The 18607-nt window shown below is 48.4% G+C and overlaps 2 protein-coding genes across 2 annotated transcripts; both read left to right on the top strand.

The window, feature by feature from the left end:
• Positions 1-7068: 7068 nt before the first annotated feature.
• Positions 7069-12705, top strand: cplx3b (complexin 3b). The gene is made up of 3 exons (XM_068731151.1): positions 7069-7879; positions 10517-10604; positions 10805-12705. The coding sequence occupies exons 1-3, from the start codon at positions 7722-7724 to the stop codon at positions 11027-11029; spliced, it is 471 nt and encodes a 156-aa protein (XP_068587252.1). The 5' UTR covers positions 7069-7721; the 3' UTR covers positions 11030-12705.
• A 2248-nt stretch (positions 12706-14953) lies between these two features.
• On the top strand, positions 14954-17709 carry si:ch1073-459b3.2 (growth arrest-specific protein 1). The gene has a single exon (XM_068730594.1). It carries the CDS (start codon positions 15632-15634, stop codon positions 16382-16384), a length of 753 nt encoding a protein of 250 aa, XP_068586695.1. The 5' UTR covers positions 14954-15631; the 3' UTR covers positions 16385-17709.
• The last annotated feature ends 898 nt before the right edge of the window (positions 17710-18607 follow it).

Genomic DNA, 18607 nt, shown 5'->3' with positions numbered 1-18607 from the left:
ATGTGATGGACCCAGACGCTGTAATTCAACCGTTTGGCCTCTGTGTGGCCTCTCATTGACTTTGGGATGAGGGAAATGGAACAGCTAACTCATTCGTGGGGAATGTGGTGAGAACCACCTAAACAGATTTTGTTCTTCCACATAAAACACGACTCAAAATGTGTAAGTGTCACAAATGTTTGCCAGCGTGCTTCGTATCTGCAATCATCCAAATTCCGATGGAAACATCCTGTTGGCTTTTTGTCCAGGGAACCAGTGCAATGCTAACTTCCAGGTTGTCCCGTCTCTGTGCTTTGCTGACGTGGCTGGGCCGACCGTGCGCGCTTTAAAATGCACGTACGTGCACGGCACACTCGCACAGGTAATCTAGAGTGTGCTAACAGTGTAGCTAACATTAGCTGGTTAGCTGCTGTTTTCATTGCTTTGAGGACAAAAAGAGGACAATGGTGTTGTTTAGTTGTTATGAAAAATTAGACAGTCTCACTTTTACAGTCCTGACATTAATGACGCCACATGTCAAACACAGCCAAGCACGGGTCACATGTTGAAGGACGTTCACCACCTAGCTTAACACTGCTCAATAGCATCAAACCTGATATACATTTTTAATGCCGTTACAGTGGATGGATTCTCTTTTTGAATGTGCTCATGTAGACACGATTAAACTGAAACAGGGTTTCAAGTTATTGAAAGTGTTTTCAAATCGAGGAACCCTTATCCTAAAAAAAAACAAACACAACGGGATCATCTGCAGTATATTAAAAAGCTGCAAATGTCACGAAACAATTTGTTGTAAAAATGGCTTCTGGAATTAAAAACCTTCATCATGCTCTGTCACCCCCCCCCCCCCCCTCCACTGACCTTTACCCCATCTTCCAGCCATCCCAGCAGCCATTCCTCTTCATCCTTGTCTCACTCCTCTTGCTGCCCGGCCTGCTTCATCTCCTCCTCTCCTCCTCTCCTCCTCTCCTCCTCCACCGATCGTTTGCCTCTATTCCACGAAGGAGAATTTGACGGTTTTCTCCTTCCGTTTAAGCTCAGCCAGCACTAACCATTGAGCTCTGATGCTGCTCTCAGGCAAGAGGTCTAAATCAGGCAGGGGGAGACGGGGGGGAGGATGGTAGAGATTTGAGGGAGGCAAGGAACGAGGGCTGGGGGTGAGGAAGGAGGGCAAGGGAGGATAAGAAGGAAGGGTTAGAAGAGGAGGGGGGGGGAGAAAGGCAGAGAGTAAAGCCAAAGTGTGAGAGCAGTGAGGGAGAGGAGTCGAAGAAGCACGAGAGGAAAGAGAAGCTAAAGGTCACAGCGCCATCGTATGCTCACATCTCAGCCGTGACCTTTGCTGTCTCCAGAATGACACATTGTCCTTGCATACCAATACCTCTGTCATTATCGCCACTACATTTTACTTTAACTCCTTACTACTAGTTTAACCACACTTATATTTTGATAAAAATCCCCTCCTCTTTTTCTTTTTTTTTATCATTTTACATCCAGTCTGGAGCCCGGCAATAAAAGCTGCAAAATGCTCATAAGGTTTAAACCCACCGGAGCTACTTACACTAATACAAGTTCATGCATTTAAAAGCACGGAATTGGAGCACGCTAATATTAATACTAGTCTGCGCATGTATGGAGATAGGAGCTGCATTTGATGTCGGGCAATTTTCTTGAAAGTGGTTTTAACAGGTTGGCAGCAACACTTAGTGCACCGTGTGCAGATTAAACAACACGTGTGTGTGTGTGTGTGTGTGTGTGTGTGTGTGTGTGTGTGTGTGTGTGTGTGTGTGTGTGTGTGTAAATGAGAGTATTATAACAGCACTGCAGTTTGCAGGAAGTGTAGGTATTGCATTGTGGGTAAACCGAATGTGAAAACCCTTCCTTTATTAACCTGACTTCGTCCATTAGGGCTTTGTCACGTTGAAACGGGAAAGTGACATCGCCAGTTGGAAGCACACTATGTTTAAAATATCTCGGCATGCTGGGACATTTACCGTTCACGCTCAATTTCACAACCTACTTCAGCCAATTCTCTGAACATTTGACAACTTTCTCGCTCTGGATCCACGCATTCCTCTGCTGTGAATTCTGTCGCCGAGTGTGTCGTCTTAGTGCCCTCGTTTCACACTTGTGATCACGCCAAAGAACTGTCCTGCAGTATGTTGGTGAGGATGCACAGGGTGGCCTCAGTGATGGAAGAGAAGAAGACGGAATGGCGGTGATCCTACAGCATCGGTTTCATCCCCTTCAGCCCCTCTTATGACATGATGACACGCTGTACTATGACTTTCTATGACATACTATATTAGGACATTTTTCATGACTTTTTAATCACATTTTTATGACATACTACACTTTTTTCTTTATATTTTTTATCATTTTTTTGTATGTTCAAATGTTGTAAGAACGTTTAAACAGATCATGACTGCAGTAACAGTCATGAAAAAGCAGGAAGCTGAGAGAATGTTTCACCCTGACTGCTTCTTCATGTTTCCGCTCACATCTTGTTTTTTGACGCCAGCTTGTTGAGGACTGATCTTCTAACTCTGAGATGGATATATAGACTCTTTTCTCCTCTTTTAAACGTAACTGTATCGGTATGGTGGGTAGTTTGTGTGTTTTTGAACCAAGCTTTTCGAGGGCAACATGTACACAAAGCACGGTTCAGACCCAGGTTTACTGCAGCTTTAAATGTCAAGTTCAAAAGTTGAAACGGTCGTCTTTTGCTGCGTTGCGGCGCCGTATTGTTCCGCTCACGAGGAAGCCGTTGACGTTTGCTTGAGGGGGACAGTTTCCACGCTGGCATGCGGTGTAGTTCAACACCTCCCAGACGGCCCGCGGGGCGTCAAACCACCACCGCCGGGGTGACTCGCCTCCCACCGTATGGCGGCGAGCCGCCGCTGTGACCCCACCTGTCTGTTTGATCTCCATTCAAGGGGCCGACGTGGGGAAAAAAGAAATCTCAAGCAAATCGTCCGACCATCCAAATAAGGCCTCAGACGCTGCCTCCATTTTTTGTCGTTGAGTGCACAGAGCACTTTTCACTTCTGATGGGATTAGCATGATATTTAGTCATCTCACGAGGGGGGGGGGGGCTCACACTCTGCTTTCCTTAAAAAATACATCCCAGTGACTTGCTAATGGCGTCATCTCCGCCTGTGTGAATACAAAAAGAAACCACCTCCCTGAATGCCTTTATTGTTTGCTGCAGGGCACATTTGTTTGATGAGTCTAATCCCTTGACTAAAGAAACAAAAGGTGCAACATTCGGCTGCTGAGGATAAGTGTGTGTGTGTGTGTGTGTGTGTGTGTGTGTGTGTGTGTGTGTGTGTGTGTGTGTGTGTGTGTGTGTACATAAACCCATCTCTCCCAACCCCACACAGGCTCCTAATCCTTAGAAGATCAAGTGTAACCAGGCTGGAAGTGTGACTGGGCGTCAGCCAGCGTGATGACTCACGCCGTGATCCCTCCTCCTGCCTCCTCCTGCCTCCTCCTGCCTCGCAGCAAACGCGGTACGTCGTACTCCTGTAACCTTTGGTTGCCTTTTGATTCAAACATTCCCTTCTCCTTTTTTTACTCAAAGGCCAAATGTTTCCCCACCTTACACGCACATTCTCTTGTATGTCATCATCGTTCTACATCTGCGTCGTTTTCACCGATGAGATTTTGACAGAGCTGGGGGGGGGGGGGGGTCACTTCTGAAGACTAAGCGCAGATGTTTATGCAGTAAGGGAAAGTAACACGTCAGGTTTGGGTGCAGCCACGCATGGCTTTTACAGTAAACATCTGTGTGCAGGGTTTGCGTGCACTTGGCTTCATGTATGCTTAACATAGAACTGATAATTGTCACGGTACTGTAGGCAGTAAAATGAACCGAGCACAAACAGAAGCCAGGGCGCTTTCACATGAGCATTTATGAATCAGGTACAGTGAATAATGTTGTTTCTGTATTTGACCACAAAGCTCTCATTTTACTGCCACATGCTCTGATTTAACAAACGTATATAAGAAGTGGACGTAGTCACCATGATGTGATTGGTTTGTGTTTTTAAAGCCTTGAATTTGGCATTTTGTCTGTCGCCATCTTGGTTTGTTTGCAACCAGAAGTGACACGAGAGGGTGGAGATATGTACAACTGAACGCAAACATTTTTTGGCTAACAAAAATTGTATTAACTCCCATGAATTGAAAACACACTGGGAAAGGGTTAAAGTAGATGAAAACACGGACAACTCCCTGCTAGCGACCTGTCAATCACTGTGTAGCCCCGCCCCTAAAGCATCCCCTGCTTTATGGTCTTTATTCTCTAAATGGAGCATAATGTACTAAATGAACATCATGCTGTATTGAAGAAGACTGTAAACTAGAGATTGAGACCATAAACTCATGTTTACAATGTTTACTGAGGGAATAAATCAAGAGAGAAGTAGAGTCATTTTAGACTAGACTTCTATACAACCAGAGGAGTCGCCCCCTGGTGGACACTAGAGAGAAGTAGAGTCATTTTAGACTAGACTTCTATACAACCAGAGGAGTCGCCCCCTGCTGGACACTAGAGAGAAGTAGAGTCATTTTAGACTAGACTTCTATACAACCAGATGAGTCGCCCCCTGCTGGACACTAGAGAGAAGTAGAGTCATTTTAGACTAGACTTCTATACAACCAGAGGAGTCGCCCCCTGGTGGACACTAGAGAGAAGTAGAGTCATTTTAGACTAGACTTCTATACAACCAGATGAGTCGCCCCCTGGTGGACACTAGGGAGAAGTAGAGTCATTTTAGACTAGACTTCTATACAACCAGAGGAGTCGCCCCCTGGTGGACACTAGAGAGAAGTAGAGTCATTTTAGACTAGACTTCTATACAACCAGAGGAGTCGCCCCCTGCTGGACACTAGAGAGAAGTAGAGTCATTTTAGACTAGACTTCTATACAACCAGAGGAGTCGCCCCCTGCTGGACACTAGAGAGAAGTAGAGTCATTTTAGACTAGACTTCTATACAACCAGAGGAGTCGCCCCCTGGTGGACACTAGAGAGAAGTAGAGTCATTTTAGACTAGACTTCTATACAACCAGAGGAGTCGCCCCCTGGTGGACACTAGAGAGAAGTAGAGTCATTTTAGACTAGACTTCTATACAACCAGAGGAGTCGCCCCCTGCTGGACACTAGGGAGAAGTAGAGTCATTTTAGACTAGACTTCTATACAACCAGAGGAGTCGCCCCCTGGTGGACACTAGAGAGAAGTAGAGTCATTTTAGACTAGACTTCTATACAACCAGAGGAGTCGCCCCCTGGTGGACACTAGAGAGAAGTAGAGTCATTTTAGACTAGACTTCTATACAACCAGAGGAGTCGCCCCCTGGTGGACACTAGAGAGAAGTAGAGTCATTTTAGACTAGACTTCTATACAACCAGATGAGTCGCCCCCTGGTGGACACTAGGGAGAATGCAGCTTCAGGCCACTTCCGCATTGGCTTCAGATTTCAGAACTGGAGGTTGCCTCCATTAACAAACAGCTGATTGCGTGTTTGTTTTTGCGAATGAAGGACTCAAAAATATCCTGTTATGAGGAACAATTTTACTGATCGTGACCGCAAGAGAGCGAGAAGGCAGTCTTGTTTCAGTTTTTATGAATACCAGCCTACGTTCACATCTGTGGTCATTACTTGATGACGGTGCGTTGACGCAGCACCACATTGTGTGATGGTCTGCTCGTTGGGCGAGCGCTCCCATGGAAGCCCATGGAAGCCCATGGATTCATGTTGATTTATGTTTTTGAGCCATCGTTACACCCCGCAGTGGTTATCAGGGCTTTACTTCATGAATCCATTGAGCCCTCTTGACAGGCGACACCATTCATCTAAAAAGAAGGGGTCAGCTTCGGACTCTGGTCTCACTCTCAAGGCCGACACACCTGTCCTCTGAGGCTCAGCTGCCAGAACATGTCATCATCGTCTTCCCTGAAATGCATGAATTTCACCGTTAAGCCTCTGAGTGTGTGTGTGTGTGTGTGTGTGTGTGTGATTCACATCATCTTGGATTGAAACCTCCTGCTGGAGCACCTGTAGTCAGAGCTCAGTGATAATCCGTAAAGAGAAAATCAAAAAAGAAGAAATAGTGAGTGAGACCTGCTCCGGGAAACAGATCCCATGGGTGTGTGAATCAAAAGTGAAAAAAAGAGATATAATTTGATGTCGAAACATGCTGGTTAGGCAAATTCTTTCTCTTTATTAAATTTCACAGAGATTACAGTTTGGATCTCTTTCACCGCGTTACGTTTCCATCTATTCAGCGGATGGCAGCTTTGAAGTCGGAGAGAGATTTATAAAGCGAGGCAGGTAGGGGCTAACAGGGCCTCTCTCTAAGCCGGTGACAAGAAAGACACGGAGACGCTCTCTGTCTCTCCTGATCCACAGGGAACCGGGAGGGGGGGGGGGGGGAAGTAGGCCAGGCTTCTGCATCAGACTGCTGCGAGGATCAGGACGCCAAAGTTGTTGACTTATATTCAAAGTTCCCTTTTCACACTTTGGGTGTCAAGAATCTCACAGCCGGAAAGAGAGGAGAGATTTAAAATATTCCTCTCACTCACCATGTAGGTCATATTTATAGGCTTTTCCAGCCCGAACACTGCGTCACGAGGTGTCAGAACCACCCAGCCCCCCCCCCCCTTTTTTTTCCCCCATTTTTTTCTAATAAATCATCTTTTCCCGGTGATGGAAGTTGAACTATTCACCCGCCTCTATTCCCGCCAGAGAAGCACAGAAACATGAGAGGGAGTAGCACTGAACTATCCTACAGGATGCCTAATAAGCATAAGACTCTAATATCATAAAGTCACTTGTGGGTGCTACAGATACATGAGTCACGACAGGAGTATTATGGTGATGCAAGTGGAGGCAAACTTTTCTAATTTTCGGAGGTCGCCCCGGCTCCTGAGGAATATGTGCGAGGACATTAGATGCGCGTTGGGGCACGAGGTGCGTTTACTTGCGCGCTGCACACGCGCTCCGTCGTTTCAGTGGGAGTGAGCTTGTTGTTGCGGGCAAACCCTGCTGGGAAGACGCTCATCACGTTCTGAGTGAATAAACCAACAGACCGGACGCATGCCAGTGGCTTAATAGACAACCATTTGACTCACTTGCAATTAGAAAAGCTGTTGACATCGCAGATGACCCTGAGAGGGACAGGGGCACCAAAACAGCCAGGAGAAAACCGAGTCACGTGCCCCCCTCCCCAGAGTCCTTCCGCGCGCCCTCCATCGTCAGACGGCGAATCACGGGAGCAGTGACGCGCCATTCGAGCGCGCATACACAGACACAGACACACACACACACACACACACACACACACAGTCCGTCAGTGCCTGGGATTGGGTGGAGAGTGTGGCGGCTGCGGACGGAGTCACGGGATTGGTAGAGTTCAGCGCCAAACTTGTTGACTCATAACCGAGCGGGCTCCCTCTCCCATCGCTTCACGGCGCGGAGCTGTCCACGGGCCAGTGGTGCTGAAACTGCCAGCGCCGTTGGAGATTCATTTGTAACCCCCCCCCCCCCCCCCTCACCCCTATCACGGTTTGATCGCTCCCATCGAGCCTTTTTTTTTGGGAAAGTTACACGCGCGTCGGTTTGAGCGTCAGCGCCGCCGCTCTATCCGAAGAGCGCATCGCATCGCCTTCAACTTCTCGGCCGATCCAAAAAATTCGAGGACCCTCCGAGAGGCGCAGCCATGGCTTTCATGGTGAAACATGTGGTGGGGGGGCAGCTGAAGAACCTGACGGGCGGACTGGGGGAGGAGAAGCCCGAAGCGGAGAAGACGGACGCCGCCGCGCAGGGGATGACTCAAGAGGAATTTGAACAGTACCAGCAACAGTTAGAGGAGGAAAAGTAAGGCGATGATTGAAGCTGTTTGTGTGTTTTGAAGTTGTGATGAAAAAAACAGTGTGTGTGTGTGTGTGTGTGTGTGTGTGTGTGTGTGTGTGTGTGTGTGTGTGTGTGTGTGTGTGTGTGTGTGTGTGTGTGTGTCGGAAGAGCGGGGCATGTTTAAACAGTGCGTTTGTGTGTGTACATTAGCAGAGCGCTCCCAGTGCGCCGCGCGCGCTCTTTTTTTACGCATCAGTGCAATAACACGAGCGCTCCTCACACAGCTGCTCCTCTCGCCCAGGGAGCTGTCCGTCTCTGAGCCTCGGCAAATTATGCAGCGCCGTTTTTTTTTGTTTTATAATTTGGGATTCCTGGAATCATTAGTCCATGGAACCGTCTACAGGGATCCGTGCCTTGGGCGAAACTGTGCGTGCGACTGACTAATGAGCCAGATTGTTTGGTACATAACGCGGGGCGAAGTAAAAATGCTATTTGGATATTATCAGACGGCAAACAGCCCACAGTATATATACCAATATTAGTTTATACTAATATTTTTGTTTTGTTTATTAGTCGACTTTTATCATTCACAATTACTACTCAAGATGGTTGCAATTCATTTACATTGCACACATGTATGCATCCCTGAACAAGTGGACACATTGGATTTAGAATGCTCTGGCCTCTATCATGTGACTATATTATGTTTTTTAGGTGATTTTTGTAATAATACATATTCACAGCTGTGAGTCCAGCTGTGCATCTGCTTGCTTTTATGGCTGAAGTCTTTGCTCTGTGTCTCACCTGCAGCAGTGGATTCTTCACATGTTAATGTTGCCTGATTTACATAGCCGTCATGGTGTTTTATCTCCTCGGGGGGGTGAAGGAACAACAAGGTCATTCTGGCAGACAAGAGTTGACCCAGCAGACAGCAACTCACCATTGATTAGCGTGAAGCTTCCCTTAGAGCAGGACTCGCATATCAGGCCATCGCCGTCCTGCTTGTATGAGCTACCATAGCTTAAAGATGTGGAACAAAGAGTAATACAGAAAACAACCCGATAGATTCTGGTAATATGTTTTCAGGTGTGACACAAATTGTAGGCGTCCTAAAGCAGCACCGCACGCCCTCCACTGAGAGGAACATCGTTACCCAACTGTTTCCAATCACTGGCTCCTTCCAATCAACACAAACCACCATGTAGGCACTTCGAGTGGGAAGCGAAGTCCTAACACTCAACTCGGCCCACGGAGCTCCACAGGAGGCGAGATGCTTTCCGCTCTGCCGTCACGTGTGACCTTCAGTGGGAGTGAGGTATTAGTCCGAGGTGCTAAACACGAGCCTGTGGATCACCTAGAAGCCCGTAATGCTCCGCTTAAAGCGGAACGAGGCTGGAGCGGAGGAGGTGGAGAGGTGTCACGTGTAGATGTTCTGTCACCCTCAGCGACCCCGGGGGCCGCAGTGACAACCCAGGTCACCCGACGCCCTTGAGAGGGGGAAGAAGCGGAGCGCCGCTCATTGGCTGCGAGCGAGCGCCGCGCGGGAACCCGTTTCGGCTCCCCGCTCATGCTAACACGAAGTGAACTCGGTGCCACGAAACGCTGCATCTCCAGATAGAACGACCTTCCTCCTGACACATTGGGTGCAAACACTTCGCAAAAACCATGCCCCCCCCCCCCATCCCCATCCCCGCCTTTAGATCATGCTGCTGATACACGTGCAGTGCAACCTCTGCCACCATTTCCTTTTGAAGAATATCATCTACTGTTTATTTTGTTACGAGCACCTTCACCGACTCTGATGAAATGCGGCCTTTCGTCACCGTGCCGTGTGTTTGGCCCTCGGGCCGTACCAGCAGGTTTGCTAAGCACTGTGTCACGTTTGTTGACTCGTGATTTTAGAGGCATTCCAGCACATGGGGCAATTTAGGCAATTATGAAGTACACTGAAGCCATAAATATTCCAGTGACAGAGTGGAGCGAGCACTGCCAGCAGCTTAACGTCTGCCCTCTGCTGGAGGCATCACATAATGTGGGCTGGGTGGTGTACAAGAGTGAGTTTTTAAAAGACCAATGACAGCAGGCTAGCGCATGAATATTAAACATCACGCAACGTTTGGTTTCTCCGGGACAGATGTCAGGCTTCAGGCAATTAAGAAGACGTTTGGGGGGGGGTCATCTTCTATTTCTTGGATTGCTTTTTGCCTTAAGCTGCCCGACAGTGAAGAAGCTCTTTTGTGGGTTTCCAGCCCAGGAGGTCAGACATCTAAGTGCAGCCAGGGAGGATCCTGCGTCTGGAGCTTGAAAACATAAGCAGAGCCTCCGTTATTTCACCGCCGCTGCTCTACAATGTGTCACCAGCGTTAAGAGGAGGACACGGTGATGCTAAGCTTCAAGGCCTCCAAGGCTCCAAATCCAGCTGGAGCCTCGTGATGCTCTTAAAGCAGACGTGCTTTAAGTTAAGAGGCACACGGCGGTAATGAACAGTAGCTTTTCGGATACTATGTGCGGTGTGTGTTTGTAACATTTGGGGGGTGGTATTGGACTATTCTGAAGCTCCACACATTCCTTTGTTTGGTAACTGAGTTGGTTTACATCTGTATGTTCAGTGACTGTCGGTCACTTTTGCCTCAGAACAACACTTTTCCTCCTTTCTTGCAGACAAGAACGAGAAGCCAATTTTGCCCAGAAGAAAGCCGAGAGAGCCACCGTTAGAAGCCATTTCCGGGATAAGTACAGACTACCAAAGGTAAACCACTCCAGCTCTGCTTTGGTAGAAGAAGACCGATGCATATTTGGACTGAAGGGCAGATGGTATCGCTGCCTTTGTGTAAACCCTCACACCCTCGCAGCCGTGTAACTCTACATGTCTCTAAAGTACACCGGGATACAAAAGCTTTTTGTTCTAAACGTCTTGTCCCTCTCTCCCCTGTTGGGTATCTACCCCAGAACGAGATGGACGAGACCCAGATCCAGCAGGCGGGGGACGACGTGGTGCTGCCCACGGAGCTGGCCAAGATGATCGCCGAGGACAACCAGGAGGAGACGCACAAGCAGTCGGTGCTGGGCCAGCTGTCCAACATCCAGAACGTGGACATCGACCAGCTGAAGGACAAAGCCCAGGCCACGCTGGAAGACCTCAAAAAGCAGACGGAGAATTGCAGTCTCATGTGATCCGTCCAGCTTTCAAGTCCCAGGAGATTCGAGTTTTACTTAATATTTTTCAGAGGCAGAGCTTCTCTGGAGGTAGACGTATCCTTACTGCTTTAGAGGAGTGTCAGTGGGCAGAGCCGCATAGTAACTGTAGACGGAGACCCTGCAGAAAAGAGTCCGTCTTATTAGTTCAGCTTTCCTGGTGAATTTCAGACATCTCAACAGTCACGAATGTCATCCGCATTTTTCTTGAAATTAGCCAACTTGCACTCTTAAAGATTTATTCGGCTCTCCCCATTGAGATTTAAGTGACGAGATTAATTCTGCCTTTAGACCAACTCCTACTCTGAGAAATATGAATCTGTTAAATCCTTTGCTCCCTTCATTCCCTGACCTCCTCCTGGCTCTCTGTACCTCACGTGTCCAGTGATACCACAATGGGATCCTAAAGGCAGAGGTTTCAGGTGTGTGTGTGTGTGTGTGTGTGTGTGTGTGTGTGTGTCTGAGACACACACTGTTGTGAGGAGGCCATATGTGTGTTGTGTTGAATTTGGGAAAAAGTCTTGTGGGGTGGTTTATATTCCACGTACAAAAGCACAAAACCATTTAGGAGCAACAACTGAGGCTGATTTCTGTCATAAGTAGCTTACTGATGTCGGCCCCCTGCTGCCCTGATTAAAGCTCCCTGTGAGCTGCATTAATCTTCATTTTAATATTTTCCTAGACATATTATAAAGTTGTAGTTTTTTTTCGCTTTTTTCGTACTTCAGCGTGCCTTGGACGTCCGTACAAGGTTGTCTTCTCCAGAGCTCCAACATCTGTAAGCTACTTGTTCACGAGGACGGGCCTTCTGGTGTGTTGCAGTAGATTTCTTACTTTTAGTGTCATTAAGAGAAACACATTTGTGAGCAGGCTAAAACTGTGTGCTGCATTGTGTATGTAGTACTTGAATTTACAGTTGAAGCGTGTACAACAACTGTCCTCCCGAGACTGAATTTAGCATCAACTACAAAGGGAGCAAACCTGTGTTTGTGCTGCATCCGGAGGTGAAGGGGTCAGCTCAGCCCACTCATTTTAAAACACATATGTACTGCCTCTGACCTGTAGTGTGACGTCTGTCGACTTTTTCAAGTATATGGTTTTGTGGCAGACACCTCTATGGCCGATATCTCCAAAACTAGGCAACTTGCACCAAAACCATCCAGACTGAAGCAGAGCACCACAGGTAAGAGTCAGAGTATGTCTTTTTGATATTAGTCTGAACTGTCCCTTTAAAAAGAGGAAGCCGCTCAGATGAGTGTAAATGCTTTAGGAGTCGTGTGTCAAAGCCTTCGTTGAAAACATGAAGGAAAATGGCCCCAAATATGTCCAACGTGTAACTGTGGCGTGAGTATGAATCCACATACAAGTATTTATGTTGTGTGAGACGTAAACCGTATATCTGCCGTTTGCCCGTGCCGTCGCCAGCGGGTCGCCCTTCGCTCCGTTTCTTTCCGCCGAGGTCTTCGTCGCGTTGACCTTGGACCCGTTCCTCCATCTCCATCGTCCCAGTGGTGCCGTGTTGTGTGACGGTGGATTCGTGTTGTTCAGCCCATGTGATGCGTCCAGTGGTGTCTTCTGTAACTCGGTATTCTGTCTGTGTTGGTTTCTAGTCAAACGTGAGCCAAGCAAGAGGGAATGGGGGGGGGGGGGGGGGGGGGGGGTCGATGTCGTGTTCCATCCACGTACGCTACATCTTTGACCGTGTTTGATTTTCATGTAGCCGTGGTGCCGGTGGCGATGTCAGCTTCGATGTCAGCTCCTTTGGGTGCTTTATGATCATAAAAGTTTTGCATCTTAAGTGTGAACTTTTTAATTTGAAGGAAATATGGGCAACAAAAAAATGGGCGTTAACTTCCCCGCTGTAGGTGCCACGCCCCTGAGCTGAGGCCAAACGTTTGCCGTCTTGTGAAAGATGAACAATATATTCAGAACATTTCAATAATATAAAGCGGAGGAAAACTTGCAATAACTTCCTTTTATAATAAAGCTAGTAGAATCGTGAGACAATATCAATAGGTGGAACAGAAGCCATAAAGAAAACCGTTTTGCGTGTGTGACTTGAAATAATTCAATAATAATAATAATAATAATATACAAATGTCTTTTTTGTGTGTTGTCATCCTGTGGAAATGTTTTTGTTTTTCTGAAAATGGCTGCCACGACACGCAGTTTCTTCTCGTTCTTTGTGTGACAGCACCTCTATCATTCTGTCTCAGAAAGCATTTCAGTGATTTGTTTTGGTTTTAAGTGCAATAAACACATTTTTAGAATAATTCATTTTATGTGATTTTTTTTTCCTTGCACAGGGATGTGAATGTGTGGAGAGCCTCTGAACATTTGCAGCAACCAGAACACCAGGTGGAGACAAAACACTGTAGGGTTAGAATTCATGGCAGAGCTTTTGTAATTGCAATAGATTGAACAAGTGTACCTAATAAAGTGACAACATAACACAGCCCATAAAAACACGGCTGTGACGCTTGTTGAGCTAACTTCATTTATGGTGTAACATTGGGCTGCATTAGATATCCTGGTGTTCCTGTTATTTTGTCCACCTGGTGTATGCACCAACTTAGTTTGTTTACACATGTAGGTCTAAAGCTAATCCCACGCATGTGTTGGAGCCATTACACCAAATCAGCTCCATTTGTACGTTGTACCTTCTCCTTGTTTGATTGACGTGGTTTCTAATACAAGGACTGAGGTGTTGTAGCGTAGCGTAGCGTAGCGTTAGCTAACAAATGAAACACAGCCACATGACACCGATGCCAGTAGCATGAGAACACTTAGCACCTTCAAGTGGTTTAACAACATCACAGTACTTATTTAGATTGACGTTGTCAGTCATACTTATAATATGAACCAACATAGATGAGAGAACTTACTTTAGGTCTCCCCTCGGCCCTCAGGAGACTCAGATGAGGCTACTTCCTGTTGATCATGTGACCTCTGATGTCCAAAATTGTTAAAAGGGAGAAATGTGTCAAGGTAACAGGACCCCAGGGACACAAATAAAATGATATCTGATATGAAAATATGTGTTTGTCTACATTGTAAATAGAGTCACATAATAAAGGAGTCTGACCCCATGGACTCTAGTCCTTACATGTCATGGATGGGTCGTATCTCTCCATGCTGTAGAATGGAACAGACCTCAGGTTGGACAACCCTCCGGTTCTGTGGAGCTTCTGCATACTGTGTGGCACAGGCACAAGTAAATCCAGTTAGTTACCATTTGAATGGCAGGAGAGCCTGAGCTGTTTGGTAGTTCTCAAGTGCGGTGTGAAGGGGGGGGGGGGGGGTCGCTGTAAAATATATTGATGTCTGTCTCCATTGATAGGCCGCGGTGCGTGGACAAATCTCCAGCCCGGGGAGAGACGCCGGGCCGCTGCATGGCCAGACTCACACAATTGGGGTGAAACGGTCCAGAACCCCCCCCCCCCCCAATTCTCTTCTATCAATCGGGGCTAAAAAAACCTGCAGAATAAGAGGGGGGGGGGGGGGGGCGACAATTAACGAGCGCTTTTAAAGTGAAAACTCAACGGCGAGGGGATCACATTTGATTTGTGGGGTTTTTTGGGAGCAGTGAAGTTGCAGATGTGAGCTTCTTGTAAAGGAATGCGCCCCCCCCCCCCCCCCTTTTCACTGGTGTTATTGCTACACGAGGAGAGGGGACCACACGCGTCCTGGGTTTCATGCGAGGAATATTGTAAACATTCTCCTTTCTTATCCAGACGGTCTCTTCGTGTAGAGGAGCTGCTGGTCCCACGGCTCCTCTACTCCTCAATGACGACCAATCGGTGGCCGGGATTGTAAATGAGAGAGAGACAGAGAGAGGGGGGGGGGAGGAAAACTTTTCTTTCTTTTCTTTTTTTCGACAGAAGGAGGGGTGTTGTGGGGAAAAAGTGCTCGGCGGACCGTGAAGCGTAGCAGCGAGAAGAGGGACAAAGACGCACATAGCGGGACAAAGTGCGACAGACAGAAACCTCTTCCAGCTAAAAGAAGTTAACGAAAAACAACAACACCGGAATGCGTGGATGGATGTTGGAAGCGGCAGAGCTGCGGGGGAAAAGAGGAGTCGCGACCGGCGATGGCGAGAAAGATGAGTTCGAGTGTAGAAGCCGAGTCGCGGACACAATCTGCTGTTTAGAGAGCGTTGCGGTAACGTTGGATGGTGAGATCTGCGCCGCGGTGGGACGCAGCGAGGGGCTCGGGCTGCAGTTGTGGAGAATGGTCGCCCACTTTTGAATTCCCGGAATTACTTTTTCTCTTTTTTTTTTCTTTTTTTTGCAGCCACGCGTGGTGATTTCCCCCGAGTCAGATCCTGACTTCCCTTGCTGCAAAGCTCCCCGGGAGGAGGAGAACTTATCCTAGGTTTTGGGGATCGTTAATAACGGACCGAGTGTGTTTTTCTTACACACTTAGACTTGGTAACGAGCTGCTTGCTCGCGGAGCGCATCGCGTGTACGGAATACTCATGAACTCCAGTCCGTGTGTCCGAGTGTGAAGCCCGCATTGTCCCTGATCCGAATGCGCTGGTGGAGAAAGTGCACGTCGCCGAGCTAGACCTCCATCCCAAGCATGAGATGCTGGTGCGGCGCCCTGGCACTTCTCCCCTGGGTGCTGGTGGCCTTGGATGCCCAGCTCATCTGCTGGCAGGCGCTGCTGCGGTGCCACGAGGAGCCCGAGTGCGACCTCGCGTACGGCCAGTACCTGGCGGCCTGTGAGGGGAACATCAGGGGCACGAGGAGGCAGTGTCCGAGCCACTGCATCAACGCGCTGATCCGGCTCAATCACACCCGCAGCGGGCCGGACCTGGAGACCTGCGACTGCGCGCGGGACCTGGAGTGCCTCGGCGCCAAGCGCGCCGTCGAGCCGTGCCTCCCCCGCCGGCATCCGAGCGACGCCGGCGGCATCGGCTGCATGGAGGCCCGGCAGCGCTGCGAGGAGGACGGCGACTGCCACGCCTCCCTCGCGGCCTACCTGTCATACTGCGGCCAGCTGTTCAACGGGCGGAAGTGCTCGTCCAAGTGCAAGGCCACCATCCAGCAGATGCTGTTCATCCCGAACGGCGCGCTGCTGAACCGCTGCGTGTGCGACGGGGTGGAGAGGCCCTTCTGCGAGGTGGTGAAGGAGAACATGAGCAAACTTTGCTCCATAGGGGACCACATGGTGATTTCAGACCAGCCGGATGTGGAGGACCTGTACGAGGATGAAGACTATGACCCTAAAAGTGACAGAGAGGAGGAGTTTCCCGATCATTCCTCTGCTTCACAGAGGTTGCCCGGCTGCGTGACGCTCCTGTTTCTTCCTCTAGCACGGATATTGTACTGAGACAATGCAACATTTATTGGATTTATGAGAGAAAGAGAAATCCCCCTCCTGAGAGCCAAGCGTCCAGCTGGAGTTGGGATGGAGTCAGTGACTTGATTTAGAGACGCTTCGGCGTGGCCTCGCTGGCTCGGGACTCGAACCCAGGTCTGCTGGATGAGTGAGAGCTATTTTATACACCCTCAAGGCCTCCATGCCATTCCGTTTCAGTTGCAGGGCAACAGTAGTGATTTGCGTGTGCTTCCCACAACCGTACAATTTGCATAGTAATTTGTCTTCGAGCGCATCTCTCTCTGAGCGAACGTGTGCGTTTCTTTTTGTGGAAGCCTGTTGGCAAAACAAAGTAGTTCCAGGTGACGATGAGAGGAAGTGAACCACGGCGGACTTTGTTGCCGAGTGGAGTGCCTTTGAGCAGCTCCCTGTTTGTTCGGTTGGTTTCAATGGTACTTGGGAGTGTGGCTTTATTAAGACCTTGGACAAACATTGGACCCGTCCCGGGTCTCTGTTTGCTCTGCTCTCCATTTCAGGAGGGGGGGGGGGGGGGGGGGGGGGGGGCTCTCTGCATTGTCGCAGCGACCGCACTTCAAATATTTGCAGGAGCAGCAGTCAAAGGACGAGGCGAGGGTTGTGGGATCAAGTACTGAAATTAACTGAAGCGCCTCTTCCAGGCCACTCTGTCTGGGGGTGCCCCCCCCATCGGAGATTGTTTTATTGAACTTTTCCTGAGACTAGCCACCCACCCCCCCTTCCTCTTCTCCACCGCCTGCCCCCTTTCTCACCTTCAAAAGACCCCCCCCCCCCCCCCCCCCCCTGTCTTTATTACTGCTCTCACACTGAAGCTACAAGCCAGGAAAACGCTGTCTGCTGTTGGTGCCAAAAGGTCAACATACCTGCTGCTGACGTAACCCCAGGTCCACACCGACAGCCCAGAGATTCCAACCAGCAGCCTTTCAGCCCCTCTTTTCGTCCACTGTTCCACTTTCAGGCCGATTTAGCAAAAGAGGGAAAGTAAAAACACGAGGTTTTTGTTGGGAACGATCACTCGTGACGAAGCCGCCGACTTGTGTCTTCGCCAATCGAAGCTGTGTCAAAGCTAATCTTTTTTTTTTGTTCTGTCACGACGTCTCAAAGAATGTTGCTGAACGTTAAATTATGAAGCTAGAATATGAAGACTGTGTGCGTGTTTGACAGTTATATGCAGTAAAGTAAGCGGACACACAAACGTAGCTCCAGGTTTTTTTCCATCTCATCTTGTGCAGTAAGCTCTTCAGAGCAGTGTCTTCCATGTGGGAAGGTTGAGTTTTATAATAAAATGTTCATGAGCTAAAGTGGTGTTGTGATGTGATTCGTCCACAGAGAGAGATCAAGAGAGGAAGTAGGAAGATCAGCTGCTTTTCCTCTGAGTGCAGTGATACATATAACATATTAGATGACTTTATATGGTGTGATTAACAGTATCTGAGGTTACTGCCTGAAAATGTCATTCTCAAGTCAGCCAAGTGAGCACAGAATGCCTCTCCGTCTAATGTTTAAGGGATGAGGTCAGTGTAACTGAAACCCGGTGAGGAAGGTAAAGTGTCCAGCTCCATCTTGATTGAAGCAAAACAAGACAATTCAGGATTCTATCAAATTCAGGCTCACGTTGCAATTAAGCCACCGTGCTTTTTAGAGGAGGGCAGAGGGAAAGTAAATGAAACCTGTGAGTTGATCAAATCAGAAGGTGTATTCATTTATTTATTTTTTGAGTATTAATGACCGAAACCTCGAGTAAACAAACAGTTTCAGCGCAAGCAGCCATTTGGGGCTTGTTCCACACTCACGTTGGTATTTACAAGTCATCAACAAACTGTAAAAAAAGAGGCGTTTAGGTGTGAGTGTGTACACCTGCTCTGTGAATGGCACTTTGGTCACGTCCAATAGGTGCAAACGTTCAGTGTCCAGAGTAAAAGATCAACGGACCGAGAGATTCACAACTACTTCTGTTAAACCCGCCTCCAATGTCAAACTCTTCCACACAGTCACATAGTCGATGGTGTTTCATAGCGGCCACCATCCTCTGATAAAAGAGACCTGGTTCTATGACCTCGTGTTCCTCAGGACTGCGTGACTAAACAGACCGACACGTGATGGGGAGGAACATGTTTGTGACTTGGGTTACAGGTGCCAAATCTCAACATGTTCAAGCCTGGAGACGACTTCCGCACAGCTTCTCCTGATTTTCTCGCT

This window comes from Cebidichthys violaceus, unplaced genomic scaffold, assembly GCF_023349555.1.
Source record: "Cebidichthys violaceus isolate CVI_PGR_0920_01 unplaced genomic scaffold, fCebVio1.0.p SCAF_5, whole genome shotgun sequence".
Lineage (NCBI taxonomy): Eukaryota > Metazoa > Chordata > Actinopteri > Perciformes > Stichaeidae > Cebidichthys > Cebidichthys violaceus.
The sequence above is the reverse complement of the archived record's forward strand: the minus strand, read 5'-3'. Positions and strand labels throughout refer to the sequence as shown.